The 14987-nt window shown below is 43.2% G+C and overlaps 1 protein-coding gene across 6 annotated transcripts in view; it reads left to right on the top strand.

Annotated features, from left to right (window-relative positions):
• Positions 1–1370: 1370 nt before the first annotated feature.
• The window catches only part of LOC111554592 (neuroendocrine protein 7B2), a 56666-nt gene continuing 43049 nt past the window's right edge, over positions 1371–14987 (top strand). For 2 of the 6 annotated variants that reach the window (XM_026456338.1, XM_026456335.1), the window contains exons 1-2: positions 1371–1535; positions 3578–3810. In XM_026456338.1, the coding sequence (XP_026312123.1) occupies positions 3585–3810 (226 nt within the window). In that variant the 5' untranslated portion in view covers positions 1371–1535; positions 3578–3584. Of the gene's footprint in view, positions 1536–2767; positions 2936–3577; positions 3811–14987 lie in introns of all 6 variants that reach the window. The other 4 variants (XM_026456336.1, XR_003309790.1, XR_003309791.1 and 1 more) reach the window with 4 other exon arrangements.

Raw genomic sequence — 14987 nt, 5'->3', positions numbered from 1 at the left:
CGGATCACGAGGTCAGGAGATGGAGACCATCCTGGCTAACACCGTGAAACCCTGTTTCTACTAAAAATACAAAAAAATTAGTCGGGCGTGGTGGCCGGCGCCTGTAGTCCCAGCTACTTGGGATGCTGAGGCAAGAGAATGGCCTGAACGGGGAGGCGGAGCTTGCAGTGAGCCGAGATCGCGCCTCTGCACTCCAGCCTGGGCAATAGAGCGAGACTGTCTCAAAAAAAAAAAAAAAAAATTTCAGATGAAGCATAGGCATTTCGATGTATTTCAATTAAATTCAACACAAAACCAGTAAATTGTAGTGACTTCATTTTTTCCAACCACAAAATGAAGATAACAATTGAACATAGCTAAAGTAAATTCAGAATTGAAAAAAGTCACTATGCATCAATAATAAATACTAACTCCAGCATGGCCAGTGAGCCTAGAGCCATTTAATGGATAGTGTTTGTCCTGTTGAGTTTAGCATGCATTGAAACAAAATGCAAGAAGCAGAAGAGCATCCATGGAAGAAAAAATACTGGGAAAGAGACTTGACTTCAAAATGAAAGGCCACGTGTCACATAATTTTGCCAGCCTCTATTCATTGCATAAAATTGCTGTAGACGACAGTGGATTTGCTGTCTAGAGCTAAGATAAATAGATCTGGATTCTAACCTCATCAGGTTTCTTATTTTGAGACCCCTCCTTCCCAGGTACTTTACTCATCCTCCGTCTTGATGAAATTTGCAGTGCCATATTTATTGTTACGGCTTTACAGTTCGATTTTAGTATTTGAACAAATTTCAGTGTTCAACACTGCACATAGTAGGTGCTCCATAAACCCTCATTTAAGAATCTGGGACTAGCTGATCATACTTCCACAGTATGCTGGGAGTATGGTTTCTCTTCAGGCCAAAGTGGAATTTTACCTGATGGTTTGTGTGGAAGTTTAGAAATAACACTCAGAGCTGGTATTTCTACAGATGTTCAAGTTTATCACTTTAATGAAAGTTTCTAGCTTCTTGTATTAAACGTCCTCATAGTTTTCCTGATCAGTAAGAGGCCCTTCAGAGCAGGGTATACCTTATAGCCACCAGTAAAAGTTCTTAGGACTTCATCTCCTGTCCCTCTACCATTCATTGCCTCTTCCCTCTTGAAGCTAAAAGACTTTAAAAACAAAAACAAAACACGTTCTAGAAGTTGGCAAAATTAAAGGTGTGCTATAGTGGTGATCTGGCACATTGTAATTGAGATTGAGAAAGGAGGTGAATGACTTCCACAGAGGTCGATGGAGCTCAAGGAAATGTAGTCGAGAGGTTTGTATGAAGAATGTGTGGGTTGAAGAGCTGTGCGGCTCCTGGTGAGAGGCACACTTATCTGGGATGCAGTCTGCGGAGGCCTGGCGAGGCAATTCCACCTGCTGGAGGAGGGGCCGGGGCGGAGCTAAGATGCGGAGGAAGGTGACGCACGAGCTCTCCAGCTCGCCCGCTCCTGGCCTGACCCCCACCAAGGCCCATACCGCAGTCGGCTCCTCGGGCTGCTCCTCGGTGAGTACAGCTTTGATGTCGGCTCGGCCGCCTGCTGCCAACCCGAGATTTGGTATCGCCAGTGGGGGAGGGCGTCCTGCTAAAATCCTCGAGGTGGAGGCTGGGGTCAGACAAAGGATGGGTAGGGGATTAGAATGTTTGGCTATCAGTAAGGGGAACGGAGTACTGAGGGAGGAGATTGGGCAGTTCATCAAATCGGAGCGGCTTTTGCTGGAATGGAAGTGAAAGACTGCATTCAGAGTGGACAAGGGAAAGATGGAGATGGAGAGCCTCGTGCCTGCCTCCAGCCTTTGCCATTAGAATTGCAGATTTTGCTGTTAAAACAGCTACTCCCAGCTCTTTGGAGAGCGAGGATTTATATCTACTGCCTAGAAATAGGCCTTTTTTTTTTTTTTTTTTTTTTTTTTTTTTTGGCAGGAAAAGAAATGGGAGGGTATAAAAATTTTAGTTTCAGTAAAGGAAATGCACAATTTTGCCGCCTCCCATCTCTCCATCCCCCATCCCCCATCCCCAGTAGAAGAATGATTAGAAGGAGGATTACAGGCATGGTGGCTCACGCCTGTAATCCTAGCGCTTTGGAAGGCCGAGGAGGGGTGGATCACCTGAGGTCAGGAGTTCGAGACCAGCCTGACCAATATGGTGAAACCCCGCCTCTATTAAAAATACAAAAATTAGCCGGGTGTGCTTGTGGGCGCCTGTAATCCCAGGTAGGGAGGATGAGGCAGGAGAATCGCTTGAACCCGGGAGGTGGAGGTTGCAGTGAGTGCAACAAGAGTGTTAAAAAAAAAGGGGGGGGGGGGCATTTGCAAGGCTGCTGCCTGAAGCATCCATCCCAACAGGTTAAGCAGCTGTCAGGCAAGCTGCAAGGATAATGTTCCCTTGTTTTGCAGACATACCCATAGAAACCAACATTTAGGACAGGGTGACCCTCAGGCTAGTTTTCTCCCTCTGACCACCACTGCCTCCCCAAATTCTAACCTCCAGAACTGTAAGGCAATGTTACCAACATAATAGCAATATAGGGATTCATTCTGTGCCTGGCATTGTCCTAAACACTCTTAACATGTATCACAACAACCCTATAAGGTAAATGCTTTTATTATCTCCGTTTTGCAGAGGAGGAAACTGAGGGATTTGCCCATGATCTCTCAGCATGTGGCTGAGTAAACATACCTCAAACTACCCCAGCAGATTGCAGGGCGGGGTCTAAGCAACATTTTCCTTCCTTTCAGGATCTCAAACGTATTGGATGTTTGCTAAACTAAAATGTTTTCCTGCCACCACTCCCAACCTGCCTGAGCTTCGTTACCATTTGTGTCTTCCTGACTCCCTCCTGTTAGCCTTTTCTTCCCTGAGACTGGGAAAACTCAAGATGCCACTATCTCTTTCTCAAAATTGAGGCAAGTTTGGTTTATTTGTTTTAGTAAGAGGGAGAGAGTGATGAAGTTACCAGTAACGCAGAACTTTCAGGGAGCTACAAGGAGGATAAAAATTATGATTAAGAACCGCCATTCCAGCCTAGCTTTCCCAAGAATGCAAACAGAGGGAATTGGATACCTGCAACTGTTTTATTTAATACCTTTCTGCAATGATGTTCTGCCTAGCATGGAAACTTAAGATAGAACCAACCTCCTAAGGATTTTTTAATTACATCCTGTGGTCCTTGAACCACAGCCTGGAGTAGTTGCATCATTATAATTGTATTATCAAGGCCGGGCGCGGTGGCTCAAGCCTGTAATCCCAGCACTTTGGGAGGCCGAGGCGGGCGGATCACAAGGTCAGGAGATGGAGACCATCCTGGCTAACACGGTGAAACCCCGTCTCTTCTAAAAAATACAAAAAAAAAAAATTAGCCGGGTGGGAGGCTGAGGCAGGAGAATGGCGGGAACCCGGGAGGCGGAGCTTGCAGTGAGCCGAGATCCGGCCACTGCACTCCAGCCTGGGAGACAGAGCCAGACTCCGTGTCAACAACAACAAAAAAATTGTATTATCACAATTGCTGATTGTAGCCAGTCAGTATACATTTGGTCTTTTATCTGCAGGTTAAAAATGGTCTCCAGGATGGTCTCTACCATGCTATCTGGCTTACTGTTTTGGCTGGCATGGGGATGGACTCCAGCATTTGCCTACAGCCCCCGGACCCCTGACAGGGTCTCAGAAACAGATATCCAGAGGCTGCTTCACGGCGTTATGGAGCAATTGGGCATCGCCAGGCCCCGAGTGGAGTATCCAGCTCACCAGGCCATGAATCTTGTGGGCCCTCAGAGCATTGAAGGTATTTGCTGTGTTCTGATGGTTTGAAGTTTCCATGAGCATTTTAAATAATATATTTGCGCACTTCTCCTCACAACAACCTTATAAGTAGATGCTTTTATTATCCCATCTTTTTTCAGAGGAGGAAGCGAATTTTTAAGAGACTCTACTTTCTCATGGTTTTCCCTTTCTTCCTCCACACAGTGTCTACATACTTGCATATACACACCCACATGAGAATGTAAGTCCTGTGCGATGTGGGACCTTATCTATCTCATTGACAGTTGTAGCCCTAGCCCCTAGCACAACATCTGGTACGCAATAAGTGCTCAATTCATGTTTGTTGAATGAATGAAGGAGCATCCAGTGTTATTGCTAAAGAAAGGTTAGAACCCAGACCTGATGTTTTCTCCTCACTGCTGGTCTGACTGAAATTGTGTCGTCAGATAGCTGCCTTTTGAGCCAATGCCAGCCAGGACTTGTAAAAGAGCTTCAAAATGCAGAGCCTACAGGATCTGACTTGATTCCTAGGAATGACTCCAGTATACCTGAGAGGAGACAAAAGAGGTATTGCCATTAAGAGTTTACGCTGAAAGCTTTTGAAAATATTTAAAAATATAACAATTTTATTAAATAATAAATTAAGAATAATTAAATTGTTTTAAGGTGGCAAGACCATTTCCCCCCTGAAGCTTTCCAAGTTTCTGGCAATGTGGTCATAATACTTGTATTAGTAAGCAGTACCTCATTTGTTTGTTGTTTGATGATCTGTTTATAAAGAGAATCTAGCGCCTATGAACTGGTGATGCAGCATTAGACAGATACCTTATTTCCATGCCTTGATTTTTATCCTCTGATTCTAATGATCTCCTTCTCCACTAAGGCAGAATCCTAAAGAGGTAGCATGGTTAATTTCAGTTGAATGCAAGGGAGCATTTCCTTATAGTTCAAGGATTTGCTCATGGAGTAGGTCCGAAGGAAAATGAGAATTATCTCTAAAAACATACCAAACAAATGCTCTTTGTTCCCTACAGATTGATTATGCACTATTTTGCCTGAGTCTGTGATTTTCTAAAAATGCTGTCTGCCCCAGGGTTCTGTGAATGCCATGAATATTGTTGATAGATGATTCTCATTTTTGTTTTGTTACCCATAGTTTTAAGCCATTGAGTAAAACTAATTCTGTGAGATTGTAGTCTGCTTAGGTTGACATCTGATTTCAGGAGTGGATTAACACAAATGCGTTGACTCAGCAAGCATGCAAACCTAGCACATGGCTTGAATGAGAACAAATCAGACCGAGCTTCCTGTCATCCCTCTTGGGGAGAATCTCAATCCTTCTCAGCATCTGTCACCTGTTACTTCAAGCACACCTATATATTTCAGGCCAGCTCTTTTGAGACAAACAATAAATATCTACCTTTTTAAGGCAGGAAGTGCTTGGTTATTCACCTAAGCTGTTGTCATGGAGAAGGCTCTCTGAGTTTCCACTAATACCTGAGGCCTGATTAGCTGTGCTGAAAAAGAAACAGCCCCTCCCGGGGCATCAAAAGCCTATGTTTATCCAGAGACTCCATTCCCTCCACTATCCAACTATTTAGTACCCACTATATACCAGGCACTAGGCAGGAGACTGGTGCAGCTCTGCCCTAAAGATTCACAGTCTGAGTGGAGAGGGAAGCGGGGATACACATCAAAAGTTATGACAGTGCATCCCAGCAGGTGTTTTGATAGATGTACACACAAGCTGCTGTCGCGGAAGCAAAAAGAAGGAGTAATTTAGTCTGCTCAGGAGTGGATGGGGTGGCTATAAGGAAATGCTGCTTTGAAGAAGCAACATTTGACCTGGGTTTTGAAGTTTGAGTAAGAGTTCATCAGGGAACCTTAAGTGTAAAGGCATGGAGGTACAACTATTATGTACTCACAAAAACTAAAAAAATAAAGAAAAGGCATAGAGACATGAAAGATCATGGGTCAGGACAATTCAGAATTAAAACCTCTGTTTCCCTTATTACCCTTGGAATAATGTGCTAACATAGCAATCTTAAGTCTCCCCTATCAGTGTCTGTGGAAGGGATGCATACTGACTTGAATTTTAGTTATCTATTACTGTATAATAAATTACCACAGATTTAGCAGTTTTACACAGCACTCATTTATTATTTGAGTTTTCCACTGCTCAGGAGTTTGGTGTGGGTTAGTGTTCAGGTGCTGACCAGAGGTGTCATCTTGGCTGCGGCTTGCATCCTCTTCCAAGCTCGTTAAGGCTGCTGGCAGAATTCCATTTGAATTATATTGTAGGACTGAGTTCCCTTTCTCTTGCTGGCTGTCAGCCAACCAAAGCCCCTCTCAGCTCCTAGAGGCAGCCTCAGGTTGTAAGCCACAAGCCTTCTCATAGCTGGAAGGAGAATATCTCTTTAGTCTTCTGATTATAATGTAATATGATCCTGGGAGTGACTATCCCATGACCTTTTTCGTATAACAAGGGACCAATATCTCATTATATTCCCAGCAGGTGGGAATCTTGGGAGTCACTCTAGAATTGTCTACTATAGCTAGGATGAAAACTAACAAAGAGAATAGTCCAAAGATACTTCGGGCAAAAACAACAAAATAAGAAGCCTGGGTTTTTCCCAGTCTGGGACCTTGGCATTGAATTTGTTGGGTGGTCTGATCATTTATTCATGTGAGTTAGTTATTGTTTCACCTCATCCATTTATTTGTATTATCTTTGCTCACACTCCCTGATGCTAATTCCCTTTGACAGACACATGGAGTATTTTCCATACCCTTCCAACATTGATTTTAGGATTTTATTTTGAAGAACCAAGTTGGGGAAGTTGATTTTTAATTGTTATAGAAAGAATATACATAATATAGTATTATATTGTATAGTAATACCGTATTCTGGTGTGAATTTCAAATACATTTAACATGGTGCCATGAGCACAAACCATTGTCAGAGACACCCGAATTTGAATGCCACCTTCATTGTTTATTACTAATGTGACCTTGGGCAAGTTACTTAACTCCTATAACCTTCTGTTTAGCTTAGGGGTAGGATTTAAATTCACTTACTTGTAAGCAGGTAATGTTCCAGTCCAGAGAAGCAAAAATAAAGTTTTAGCATGGATAACCGCACTACCAGGAAATCACTTCTACACGAATCATCATCATCATCACTTTAGATAATTACTGGGTGTTAAGTTCCTTCCAGGCAGAGTTGTTCACTGCCCAACACATGGTATATAGAAGACAAATATCTATCGTGTCTACTTTAATAAATTAATTGTATGACCAATGGATTTTAACAAATGTGTATATTTGCTCTCAAATATAGAATTATAAATTGGTCTTTTAGTATAGGAATATAGTATCAGTATAAATTAATGTTAGGTCAGGGAGGTATCATTAAAAAATTTTTTCTTCTTTGATTCCATATCCCTCCTAGTTACTGTTCCAATTTTCTGCTGCCTTTCCCAGCAACCTTTCCTCACATGGTGATTGTACTTCTTCACCTCTCATTCTCTCCTGGTCCATTGTAGCCCACTGTTCTCACCACTCATTCATCAAACCAACTAGTATTTATTGAGTGCCAGGCACTGTTTTAGGTACTGAGGAAATAAATGTGAATAGCAAAGTAGCAGGGCAAGGAAATGTAGTCCTTAAATAAATAAGTATTGGGCTTTCCTTTTTTCCTTTTTTCCTTTTTTCCTTTACCTGTTTGTTAGTTTCATTTACAGGTTTCTCTGGCGGCCTTTAAATGTTAAGTTCTCCAGGGCTCAGTGCTGGGTCCACTTCTTATTTCCCTCAATTCTCTGTCTACTTGATCTCATTCATTCTCCTGACTCTCAATCCATTTCCTGGCTCGTGACTCCGGTGTTTGTATTTCAGCCCACACTTCTTTCTTGTCTACCCATAGGCTTACACTAATTGCTAAATTGCCAGGTTTCAATCCTGATTTCTCAACCTGTTTATATCAGTCTTTTTTGTCTAAATGAGTAGTGCCGCTGCTTAGCCATGTATGCACACTAAATACCTACAGGAATCCTTGATTTTCTCCATCACACTTCATGCCTCAATTTTAAGTAATTTATTTCATTTTTATTTCTAAAATCCATGTGCAATTTGCCTATCTGCTTCTCTCTAGCTCTACTCCATATACCCTGGTCCAAGATACCATCGTGTCTAGCATGGAGTTTTGAAATTGCCTCCTAACTCATTTTCCTGCTTTTATTCTTGATCCCTTTTCAGTTGTTCTTCACAGGAAGGGCAGAGTTAAACTTGAAAAGTTTAAACCATATTAGTGTCACCTCCATAGTTACAGTTCCACTGGTGGCTTCCCATTGCAACCTGAGTAAAAATAACCTTTCTTGCCATGACCTACGGGAATCCACAGCTCCAGTCAATCGTACCCCTGACTTAGTTCTGCGCATTCTGGCCCTGAGTCACACCGGCCTCTTCCCACCTCAAGGCTATCAACACAGGCTGTTCCTCCCACTCCTTGCGTAGGGAGTTTCAAAGTCACCCACTCAGAGAGGCCTGCCTGACTGCCCTGTCTCAGTAGCACCCCCCTCCATTCTCTGTTGCAGTATCTTCTTTTTTTTTTAAGCCCCATAGCATTTTTTTGTCATTTATAATCATTGTTTGTTTTCTTGTTTATTGTTTATCTCTCCACTGGAATGTAAGCTCCATGAGGCTATATCTGTTTATTAACTGCAATATATTCTAGGCACATAGTAAGCATTCAGTAAATATTTGAGGAATTAATATATAATATTGGGGAAAATAAATATATCTAATGGCAATAAGTATGTAAATACTGTTTTACATCTGGATCTGTCAAGGCTTTATTCCTTTTAGTTCAAGGAAAATATTCCATTTCTATCCTGTGTTTTTAAAAATCTCTGCCTAGAAGTTCTTGCCATGAGCTCAGTGATAATGTGCTGAGCAAAAATGTCTGTTATCTAGAATTGACTGTGACTGTGATCACCATGGTGCAAGGTTTGTACCCTTTGTACAGCGCCTCCCAAGGAGCTAGAAGGACTTTTTGCAGTCCTGGGACTAAACCAGCAGAGGGCCATCTAGACTAGAAGTTTCTTCTGGAGGATTCCTGAACCCTGGTAGCCAGCCTCCTGGTGGTTAATAGCTTTAAATGGTCACTGGGGTAGAAAAGCATTTGCCAAAACATCCAGAGAGAATTGGGGGTTATGTTTAACTTCTCCATGGGTGCCTTAAAAACAGCTTGGTAAGGAGCATCTTTCAGATGTGTAAATTCTTAGTCCAAAGCAAATAGAAACATAAAGACAAACAGGGACCTACTTGACATTACATGAAGAAAAGAGTGTGTATGTTTATGGCAGATAACTGGGGTTAAGCCGTGGCCATGCTATTTTCTAGCTATGTGTAATCTTGGCAACTTTCTAAGCCTCCTTCTGTCAAATAAAATGGGCCCAAATAAAATGGGCTTATCTGGTTCGAGTTGGTGTTTGAAAAATAAAAATAAAATAAAATGGGGTTTCCAGCCCACTCTTACATGTAATCAGTGGGTGCTGTTAGCAACTGAATTGCAGGCCTTCCTCCTCTCACTTTGTGGATTATCGACAACATGTTTTCAACATTTAATGGCTTGCCCCGATTTTATTTATTTATTTATTTATTTATTTATTTATTTATTTATTTATCTATCTTTTTTTGAGACGGAGTCTTGCTCTGTCGCCCAGGCGGGAGTGCAGTGGCGCGATCTCGGCTCGCTGCAAGCTCCGCCTCCCGGGTTCACACCATTCTCCTGCCTCAGCCTCCTGAGTAGCTGGGACTACAGGCGCCCGCCACCTCGCCCGGCTAATTTTTTGTATTTTTAGTAGAGATGGAGTTTCACCGTATTAGCCAGGATGGTCTTGATCTCCTGACCTCATGATCTACCTACGTTGGCCTCCTGAAGTGCTGGGATTATAGGCCTGAGCCACTGTGCCAGGCGCCCTGATCTTATTTTTGATTACTCATCAGTTAGCAATATAGTTCTGATACGCTTCAGTGCACCACGTATTTCAGCAGTAACCATATTCTCCCAAGCCCAGCCGGTTGCTCACTGGTCTCCAAGACATAGCTAAATGGCTACTGTTGTTGTATTATCCCCAGAAACAAATAAAGCCACCAACTGGCCAAGGGACTGATTCAAAGAACCATGTGCTGTGACATGGGAGCTCTTGGGAGTCAGAACTGGTTGTGCCAGCTGACACTGATGATGGCCTTGGATGGCCTTGGATGAATCCAACCAGAAAATGTGCTTTCGTTTTCAGAACATTAACAGCCTCAGGTAAAAGATGGCTCCTCAGTGCCAGCTGTTCATTTTCCCCACAGTTCTAGACCACCAGATATCTAGCACTGTGATAACACCAGATATCTAGCCATTAAGATAGAAAGGTATAAACGTTCACATTTGATGGCTCTGAATAATTTTAAATCTATATTGTCAAACATTAAAATACCCACGTTCTGCTGGGCGCAATGGCTCACACCTGTAATCCCAACACTTTGGGAGGCCAAGGCGGGCAGATCACCTGAGGTCCGAAGTTCGAGACCAGCCTGGCCAACATGGTGAAACCCCATTTCTACTAAAAATACAAAAAATTAGCTGGGCATGGTGGCAGGCACCTGTCATCCCAGCTACTCGGGAGGCTGAGGCAGGAGAATCGCTTGAACTCAAAAGGTAGAGGTTGCGGTGAGCCGAGATCGCACCATTGCCCTCCAGCGTGGGCAGCAAGAGCAAAACTCCATCTCAGGGAAAAAAAAAAAAATCCTTTTTTGTAACACTGACTGTTGGACTTCAAATTTTTCACTTAGAAATAGAGACCCAAGGTTATTTTCGTAATAAATATCAAGGGGAGAAAGAGTCCTGTGGATGATAGGCTCCTTGAAGAGGCAGATTCTAGGAGCCTCTACTCTGCCAAGCTTTGGCTTTGGTAAAGGAGCGGCAGTGCCTCTGCTTTACCACAGGGTGGCAACAGTTGCTTCCCATTTGAGGATAGGAGGGTGAAGCAAGCCTTGAACAATAGGGGACCCTCAGTTTCTGGCTAGTCACAATCTGCAGTTGGAGAAAGCAGTGCAGCTGACTCTTACGTATCTTGACTAAAATCTGTTTCTAGGTCATCCTCACCCTGGAGGAACCAATGAGAACATTGGGTTTGTAGGCCATCTTTGAATGGACGGGGACCCCCCCCCCCCCATTGCACCCATGCCTTTGGGGTTACATTTTGTCCACCTTGAACTTCAATCCTTAAAGTCTCTGGATGATTTTCAGTTTTCTCTGTTGAGCAATTGCATGTTTAGTAATGAGAAATTCAAAAGAAACAGGGGGAGGTTCTCTTTGGGAGGGGGACAGGATTGGAAAGATGAACATGACGACATGTTTGTGTGTGTTTAAGGTGCCCTGGGTATCCAGAAGGCACTTAGATGTGTATGGCACAGGAGAGACGTCTGGGAAAGGAAGGGTTTCAGAGTCATCCCTGTGTTAGTGGTGGCTGATGCTGTAGGAATGGATGGGGTCACCCTGGGTGGGTATCGAGAGCAGCAGGGCACCTAAGACAAAGGCCAGGTAGATGAAGAAGAAAACACAAAGGAAACTGGGATAAATCGGCCAGAAAGGAGAAGAACCAGAAAGATAGAGCGTAATGAAAACAAGGAAATAGTGTTCCGAGAAGGGGCAGTGGTTACCTCTGTCAGCATCAGCGGAGAGGTCACATGAAATAATAAAAACCATTGGATGTCAAGTGTTCACTGTAGGTAGCAACACGGAAGTCACTACTTTGTGGGGCCTTTGGGCAGAGCTGGCTCTGGGGAGTAGTGGGGGCCCACCGCAGGCTGCAGTGCATGAAGGGGATAAGAGGAAACAAGGAAGAAGATACAATGTATAAATGTGTTCCCAGAATGTCAGGTAAAGGGGAGATGAATAATAGCTGTGGAAGGATTAGGGGAAGGGTGAATGATTTAGAGCTGAGGAAGGTTTCTGTTAAGGTTGTTTTAGGATGTGAGAAATTGAACTTGCTGAAGTGCTAATTGCCAAGAACCAGCAGAGAGGGAGAGTTGAAGATGTGGGATGGGGAGCGCTACTGAGGAGGTGGGAGAGGATGAGGACTGGAGCACAGGCGTTGGCCTGCGTCTTAGGTCGTTCCTTCCTCCATTGGGGAAAAAGGAAAGCGGCAAAGGTGTGCTGGGATACAGAGCGTTGGTGGTTTTGACCTCAGGTGTTTGCAAGCACTGTACTAATTCTAGCCACCTGCTCAATTAAAATAAGAATATAAGAATGAAATGCATGCAGTCTCCTAAATCTCTTTTCTTTGCCAGCTTATACATTTCGTACACCACACTGATAATGTCTTTCGATGTTTTAAAATTTTGGACAGTGCTATTTTTAACTTTTATAGCTATAACTATTAGTTATTTACTAGTTATAATATAAACTTTTAATATTTACTTTTTATAACTCCTAGATACCTTGTAGATCAAAAGATCCAAAGTGTCATCTTTGTCTATTTTATATCTTGCTTAATAGTAATAGATGTTTTAGTGAAGCATATACCTAGAACAAAATAGAAAATAATCTTTTTTTTTTTTTTGAGATAGAGTCTTGCTCTGTCGCCCAGGCTGGAATGCAGTGGCCGGATCTCAGCTCACTGCAAGCTCCGCCTCCCGGGTGTACGCCATTCTCCTGCCTCAGCCTCCCGAGTAGCTGGGACTACAGGCACCCGCCACCTCGCCCGGCTAGTTTTTTGTATTTTTTAGTAGAGATGGGGTTTCACCATGTTAGCCAGGATGGTCTCGATCTCCTGACCTCGTGATCTGCCCGTCTCGGCCTCCCAAAGTGCTGGAATTACAGGCTTGAGCCACCGCACCCGGCAGAAAATAATCTTAATAGGGTGTTGGGGAATTTTATGTGAGCACTTCATGTGTCTTTGAAACAGTACGATGTAAAAAATTAGTACAGTCTTATTGCATGCACATAATGTGAAATAATGTGAATCTTTCCCAAATAACAATTTGTGAAGAATCACAATTTCAAAGTAGTAGGCTTAGTAATTCTAAACAGTGATCAGCAGAATTTGTCATCATCCTCAATTAGGATTGTTCTTGAATTTTGTGAATTTTCAATCACGTGAGTGAGATCTTTAGTCCATTCCTTAAATAAAATGTGACTATCTTAGAATGTCAAAGAGGGACACAGAAAACCAGATAAAAACTCCTGAAATGAAGTTTACTGTATGGCAACTACTAATTGCTCTGCCAGTTGTCTGACTATAGAATAATCCTTGTGAAATGTTCACTTCTATATGGGTTGGAACCTGGGCAAGTCTGAGGCCCAGTGTATGGAAGTCACTAGAACCAGATGTAAATCCTGGGTTCTCCAGAGAAACAGAACCAATAGAATATAGAGAGAGACAGAGAGAGAGTTATTTTAAAGAGTTGGCTCATATAATTGTGGGGGCTGGCAAGTTGAAAATTTGTGAAACAGACTGGAGACTTGGGCAAGAGTTGACAATTTTGAGTCTGAAGACAGTCCAGAGGCAGGATTCTTTCCTTTTCACAGGACCTCAGTCTTTTCTCTTTAGGTCTTCGACTGATTGGATGAAGTCCACCCACATTATGGAGAGTGATCTGCTTTTCTTGAAGTCCACTGACTGAAACGTTACTCACTTTAATACCTTCACAGAAAAATCTAGTGTTTGGCTCATGATCATACAACTGGGTACTATAACCTAGGCAGTCTGACACATGAAATTAATAGGGTGTTGGGGAGTAAAATTAAGTAACACAGTTGTCATCAAGCCCCCATTTTCTACGGAAAATTATTATGATCCACATAAATATGGTATTTTGCTTTTGAATCTCTCTAATAGAGTCTGGGTCTCAAATTGTCGTCATGCACAGTGTCAGGCTTACCCTCACAATCCCTGCGTCATGCACAGTGTCAGGCTTACCCTCACAATCCCTGGAGGCAGGCAAGGAGGGCGAATATTCCTTGCCACCTTTTACAAATGTGGAAAAAGAAACTCAGAGATGTGACTCATCTAGGGATACAGCTTGTCTTCTGGTCTGCTCAGGCTGCTATAACAAAAATTCCACAAACTAGGTGGCTTAAATCACAGAGATTGATTTCACAGTTCTGGAGGCTGGGAAGTCAAAACCAAGGTGCTGGCGGATTCATGCCTGGGGAGAGACTGCTGCCTGATTCCTAACTGGCTGACTTTCACTGTGGGCTCACGTGGCAGAAGAGATGAGAGCACTCTCTGGGGCCTCTTTGATTACCATCACATTGGGCATTAGGCTTCAACATGTAAATTTTAAGGGGAACACAAACATTCTATCCATAGCCCAGCTAGTATTTGTGGGATCAGAGCCTGAGCTGGACCCGGGTATTTTTCTGTTCTCTCTGTCCAGCACAGCACACAGCTTCTTTGGCTAGTTGATCCAGTTGATTATAGGTACTGTACAGATGCAGAAAGGGTTAAACCTTGACCGCATTGTGGTCTCTAGTGCCTAGACAAGGCCAGGCAAATAATACCCACTAAATATTTGCTGAAACAACCTTGCCGTATTTGCTCCCTTGAAACAGCCATTGACCTCTGAGACACCAGCAAGTAGGACTCGTGTCATTCCAGTCAAGATTATCCAGCCTTCACAACCTGTCAATACATCTGGAGCATTTTGACGGTAGTAACGTAAAAGTCACTGGCTTTTCTCATACTTGGTCACTTAGGACTGCAATTTCCTGGAAAGTGCTCTACGTATTTCTGGAGATGATAGAGCATACGCCATGTATGATCCTGGGCATAATGAACTGGTCCACTTCCGTGGGACAGTTACCCATTTTCCCCTTTTCCTCCCCTTGTCCCCTTAAGTTCGGCACCACCATGCCCTTCAGCTATGATTGCTTCCCGTTACAGCTGGTGGGTGCCCTCAAGCTCTGCAGCCTCAGAGTGTTCTGCTGTAGTGGGTGCTGACTTGGGAGGGCAACGGGCAATCCCTTCCATGTATGCTGTAGTCTGAATGTTTGTGTCCCCTGCAGATTTATATGTTGATACCTAATCCCTACTGCAATAGTATTAAAAGATGGCATCTTTAGGGGTGATGAGGTGATGAGGGCTTCACCCTTACAAATGAGATCCATGCCCTTGTGAAGGAGGCCAGAGGGAGCTTGTTTGC

The sequence above is a fragment of the Piliocolobus tephrosceles genome, chromosome 6 (genome assembly GCF_002776525.5).
Source record: "Piliocolobus tephrosceles isolate RC106 chromosome 6, ASM277652v3, whole genome shotgun sequence".
Taxonomy (NCBI): domain Eukaryota; kingdom Metazoa; phylum Chordata; class Mammalia; order Primates; family Cercopithecidae; genus Piliocolobus; species Piliocolobus tephrosceles.
The sequence above is the reverse complement of the archived record's forward strand: the minus strand, read 5'-3'. Positions and strand labels throughout refer to the sequence as shown.